The sequence below is a fragment of the Talpa europaea genome, assembly GCF_964194135.1.
Source record: "Talpa europaea genome assembly, chromosome: 7".
NCBI classification, from domain to species: Eukaryota; Metazoa; Chordata; class Mammalia; order Eulipotyphla; family Talpidae; genus Talpa; species Talpa europaea.
The window spans coordinates 38,914,921-38,920,352 of NC_140074.1; the positions used below are offsets into that span (position 1 = coordinate 38,914,921).

The 5,432-nt window shown below is 44.2% G+C and overlaps 1 protein-coding gene across 1 annotated transcript in view; it reads right to left on the reverse strand.

Annotated features, from left to right (window-relative positions):
* Positions 1-252: 252 nt before the first annotated feature.
* Positions 253-5,432, reverse strand: part of KLF9 (KLF transcription factor 9) — a gene marked incomplete at both ends in the record, with an annotated part of 22,035 nt that continues 16,855 nt past the window's right edge. Inside the window, one exon of the mRNA XM_084236386.1 lies at positions 253-482. Coding sequence (XP_084092512.1) covers positions 253-482 — 230 coding nt within the window. The remainder of the gene's footprint in view (positions 483-5,432) is intronic.

The following is a 5,432-nucleotide window of genomic DNA, read 5'->3' on the forward strand; positions in this document are numbered from 1 at the left end:
CCTCTAACAGTCAGAGACAGTTCAGAGTTGCCTCTGGAAGGGGACCAAGTGTCGACTTTGATCTTAGGCTACAATGTGCTTTTTAAAAACAATGCAGGGAGAGGAAAATCAGAATTTTGACCGAAGAACAGTGACTTCCTGTGCTGTCAGCTGTGCCTCCTCTGGGGCTTAGTTTCCATGTGTCTGTCTGTGTGCGGGGAGTAACTTTGTCCTTCCGGGGTCCATCCCTCCCTGGCTTCCGTGGGCAGCACCTCACAAAGGGTTGGCCAGCGCCTTTTTCGACCGCTTGATCATACTGGGGTGGAACTCGGTGTGACGCCGGGCGTGCTTTGTGAGGTGGTCGCTCCTCATGAAGCGCTTCTCACACAGCGGACAGCGGAACTGCTTTTCCCCAGTGTGGGTCCGGTAGTGGCGGGTCAGCTCGTCTGAGCGGGAGAACTTTTTAAGGCAGTCTGGCCACGTGCAGGGGAAGGGCCGCTCACCTAAGAGAAGAGAACCAAGACAGGACACCGATTAAAGAACACGTCGCAGCAAGGCTGAAGGCCAGGCATGGCCGAGAATCCCTACAACTCAAAAGATAAAGCCTCCGGGTATTAGGGGCTGAATCATGTGCCTCTCCCCGCCTCCCTCCCCCCTTCATATTTTGGAGCGCCAGCCCCCAGGATAGGACAAAATCTTAAGTGAGGTCCATGAGTGGACCCAAATCCAACTGCTGTCCTGTCCCAATAAGAAGGGGGACTAGGACACAGAAGGAAGACCAGGTGAAAGGAGAACTCAGACCATTTACAAGCCCAAGAGAGAGACCTGGGAAGAAACCAGCCCTGCCAGCACCTTAATGATGGACTGCTAGCCTCCAGAATGTGAGGAAATAAGTTTCTGTCGTTCAAGCCACGCAGTTATGGGGCTTTGTTATGGCAGCTGAAGCAGACTGGGACAATGAAGAAATTGCAAAGGAGAATCACCTTTAAGCCAAGAAGCTTGCTTACTTTGTATCTGATGTTTTCTTCAAAGAGCCTTGGAAATTAGCTTTCCCATGTTGGGTTGCTAGTTGTGAGTTCTCTCAGGAGTTAAAAAAAAAATTAGCTTTTTGTTAAATCCCCTGGCTTCATAGAGATGGAACAGAATTGAGGCATCTCGTCCAACCAGCCCCTCACCTGAGCAGGCATTTCCCCTGGTTTTCCTGGTGTTCTGGACACCCAGCTGGTGTCCGAACAACTCAAGTTGGTGGGGGTGGGGGGCAGGGGTGGAGCACCGACTTGACAAGAAAATCCTTTTGTTCTTGAGTATCTGTGTCACACTCTTACTGATATGAAATCTGTCTCCTTACAGAGGACCCATATTTTAAGCCATATTATCTTTTTTTTTTAAAGAGGCATGTATTTTATTCATTTATTTATTTGTTTTGTTTTGTTTTGTTTATACAAGCACTGGGTACAGTCAGAAGCGCGGGAGGGTGAGAGAATTCACCAGAGCCAGAGCAGGGAGCAGAGCAGGTAGAAGGACCGAAGTACACTGCTGAGGGGAGCAGCGGGCGGCAGGAGAGGTCTGCACGCCATGTGGGACCTTCCTCCGGTGGTGGCCGGGGAGCAGCCAGGGATCGAACTGGCGCCGCAGAGGCCGCGGGCAGCTTTGCAACCCAGCGCTCAACCACTGCGCCACCGGGGAGGCCCTAAGCCATATTATCTTAACACTAAAAATAAGTTTGTTCTCTCTGCCACATATTAACCCTTTATTTTATTTTATTATTTTATTTTGTTTACATTTTATAGAGAGGAAGGACAAGGCCAATAGCAGGAAGGCCTCTGTCAGAACTTTGGTGCTTCTGGAGGAGGGTATTATGTAAAAACTGAGATGTCTACAACCTGGCATTGCATGCAGTAAAGGGATAAGCTGCTTGGCTGCCCACAGAGAAAAGGCTGTGCATTTTCATCCGCTTCTTCATCTGCCACCGAGAGCAGACAGTCTGTCCTGGCCCCGTCATGACCAGTAGCTCACACACCGCAGGAAGGCTGGTAAGTAAGCATCAGTCTATAGGCACCACTTCAGGTGCTTGTAAAAATGCACAATCCAGGGGCTGCTACCAGAAATTACAGTTCCTTAGGCCCTAGTGGGTGATTTTATTGGTCCTCTCATTACATTCAGAGAGGTTGGGGCCTGAGTTTCACAAACTTTGCTGACAACTGAATTATGTGTGGGTTCTTGTTCAGTCTATAGTTTCCTAGGCCACATCCCTGGCAATTTGGATACAGGAGGTTTGGGATGGGGCCTTAGGCATTTGTCTTTTTTCTTTTTCTTTTTTTACATCAACTATATATATAAATATATATAATTTTCTTCTCAAGATCTTGCTTAAGCTCCTTGTTCCCATCTTAAGTCAGAAGGATCATATATATCATGGTCATCATGAAAATTAGAAGTAATTCCCATCCTATAGGGTTGAGGCACCGGAAATACCCCAATACCACAATTATCACCACATGACAATCATTTAAATATCTAAAGACAGCTGTCATGTCTTTCTCTAGTCTTCTCCAGTCTAAATAATCCCAGCTTCTTCCATATTTTCATAAAATAAAAACTTAACATTATAAGACAATCACAGGGCTAAGGCTTCACGTGCATAATCTCACTGAACTCTCACAGGACACTCCACATAACTGGCCCATTTTACAGATGAGACGCTGACAACAGTTTTTAAGTAACCTTCTGGTTACTTTCCTTTGATTCAAGCAATTCTCCATGTGCCACTTAAATAACATGGCTAACCTTTACCCTCCAGATGTTATCAGGCCAGCACTGGGAGCCTCCAGACTCTTGGATGGTACACCTGCATTTAGGAGGGACCCACACTAGGCTATTTAGGATGAGCCTTGCTTGCTCTTCTTTTGAGTGACTGCCTGCCTGCTCCTCACACCTTTCCACACACAGTTCAAAGCAGGTGTTTCACAGAGACTCCCCATTTCTACAGAACTCTTGCCAGCAGTGAGGAGAGATTTATTTTCTCACTCTTGTTCCCACATTCCTGGAACCCAGAGAGAGAGACTCAAAGGCTGGGAGCTGTCCAGCTTGGTTCTTCTTTTCTCCCAGTATCTACTAACCTGTGCCAGAGAAGCAAAAATAGACAATGACAAGACAAAACCTCTATCTTCATTACAGTCTACATGACTACCATTCTATTTGCTGCCCTATACAACTGTCTTGCTCTATGGGAAACCCAACATGGGAAAATGAATGTATGTCAGTGGAATTGCTATATGTATGTCTAGGTATAACTCTTCACTGAGCTCTGGTCTGGAAAGACACAGCAGCAAATAACAGCAAAGTAATGAATGCAGAGTCCTGTCAAGGAGGATGCTTCCTGAGGATGCTCAAAATCTCAGGCAGCCCAAAAAGCAAAGAGCCTCACATGGAAGCCCCTGAAAAACTTAATGACACAGAGTTGAAAATAACACTTTTGCAACTTCTGTTGGATCAAAAACATTTTTACCAAGCTCAGTAAACCTTTGAATAAAAGGTGCAGTGCAGAGTGTGACAACCCAACAAGGATGAAATTCTGGTGATAAGGACAATGTCACATCCAACTTTTGTGCTACCAAACAGTTAGTAAATATCCAAACTCATTCTCTGGCCCCCACCCCTCTGTGTGTGTGTGCATGCGCGTGCGCTGAATCTGTTAATCTGCCAGCTTACTCATGTTGCCAAAGCTGCTTAGATCACTGGAGAAGACTTTGGGGCTTTCCCAGAATTAGATGAGCGAGGCCCTCTTCAACCCTAAGTATCCATGGGAGAAATGTTATTCTAAGCTTGTGATGCTAAAAATATAGATAGATAGATATATCAAGGGTCAGAATTCATAGAGTGATAAATTGTAAAAACCAAACCAGTCCAAAACAAAACAAAATGCCTGCCCTGGTCTCTCCTTATTGGGGCCCTCTCTCCACTACTTTATGATTTGGTGGTAAGGAAGGTGATGGGAAGGAACTGCTCAGTGTTTTCTCAATGCTTGTTTGGACAAAACCTCACCAAAGGTGGTTTCCTTGGAGGAGTGATAATGGGGTTTAGCTTACTCATTGGCACATGTTCCTGTCAAGTGAGTCACAAAAGGAGGATGTTAATTTGTTTGAATAGATCTGTGTCCACAGTGAAGAAAGTGAACCAGAAGACCTGTTGTTTGCTAGGACTGGAAAAGAAATAAGACATTCCATGTTTTCAGAAGATGTCTTTTTAGAAGTACTAGTGGAAAACTGTCATGAGCCTGAATCAGCTGTAGGAATAGAACTATTATGTATTTATGCTTTTGATTTACATAGTATAAAATCATGGTGGAATCATGTATTCACGGTCCAGTCCTGCTGAATACACTTTCAATTTAGTTGATGGCTACTCTCCCTTCACTGCCCCCACCCCAGTTGTCATTATGTGATTGTTCTTGTTGCTTCTAATCCAGATGCTGCCACAGACCCAGGGTCCTTTTCCCCAAGTGTTTCAGAGACAAGAGGGCCACTCTCAGAGTCCAGGACAAATCAGAGGCAACCATAACCTTTGTTAGCTCATATAAAGTACATAATTGAAGCTTACAGTTTCTACGCATTTTTTAAAAATCTATTTGGAAGTGAGTTGCTAGAATAAGAAGTCCCAGGATCTTCTGGGATTCTTTGGAAAAGAATTAGGAGCTTTTGGTTAATGATCTAAATCAGTTTTGGTTTGCAAACTATGGCCAAATCTAACTTGTCATCTGTTTTTGTTAAGTCTAAAAGCTATGAATGATATAAACATCATTCTTGTATTTGTTTTTTAACAAATGGATGAGAAAAATAACATTTTGTGTCAGAAGTAAGGTATATGAAATTCAGCTATCATGTCCATAGAGTCTTTCTGGAACACAGTCCTGCTTACTTATGTATGTATTATCTATGGCTGCTTTTTCATTACAACAGCAGAGATCAGATGGTTCAGAAAGCCTAAAGTATTTTCTGTCTAGTCCTTTATAAAAGTTGATCTCAAGCATAAGATTTGACTTGTTCCCTGGTATTGGTCAGCATTTGGAAACTTAAACATCTTCAGATACTGGACACATAATGAAAATGGGTGCGACGCCGGGTGTGTCAGATCATGGATAGTGGTGGGACCCATGTTTCCCCCACTGGAAAGCATTCACATTCAGTGCTTTCTGAACTATGCCACCAGTAGTGTGTGCACAGGTGCTTCTGGGTTCTGCTGGGGCTGGATGTTTACAGCCCTTTGAAATGACCACCTCTTTAACTGCTGGAAAGTTTGTATACAACCTACTGTGGGACACATTTTAACTAGTTAAGGATAGACACATACTAAGTATCATCTGAAAATGAAACCTATTTGCATCTAAGTAAGAATGGAAAGGGGAAACCACATGTACAGTAGGGACAGATCTGAAGGCTAAATGGGATCAGACA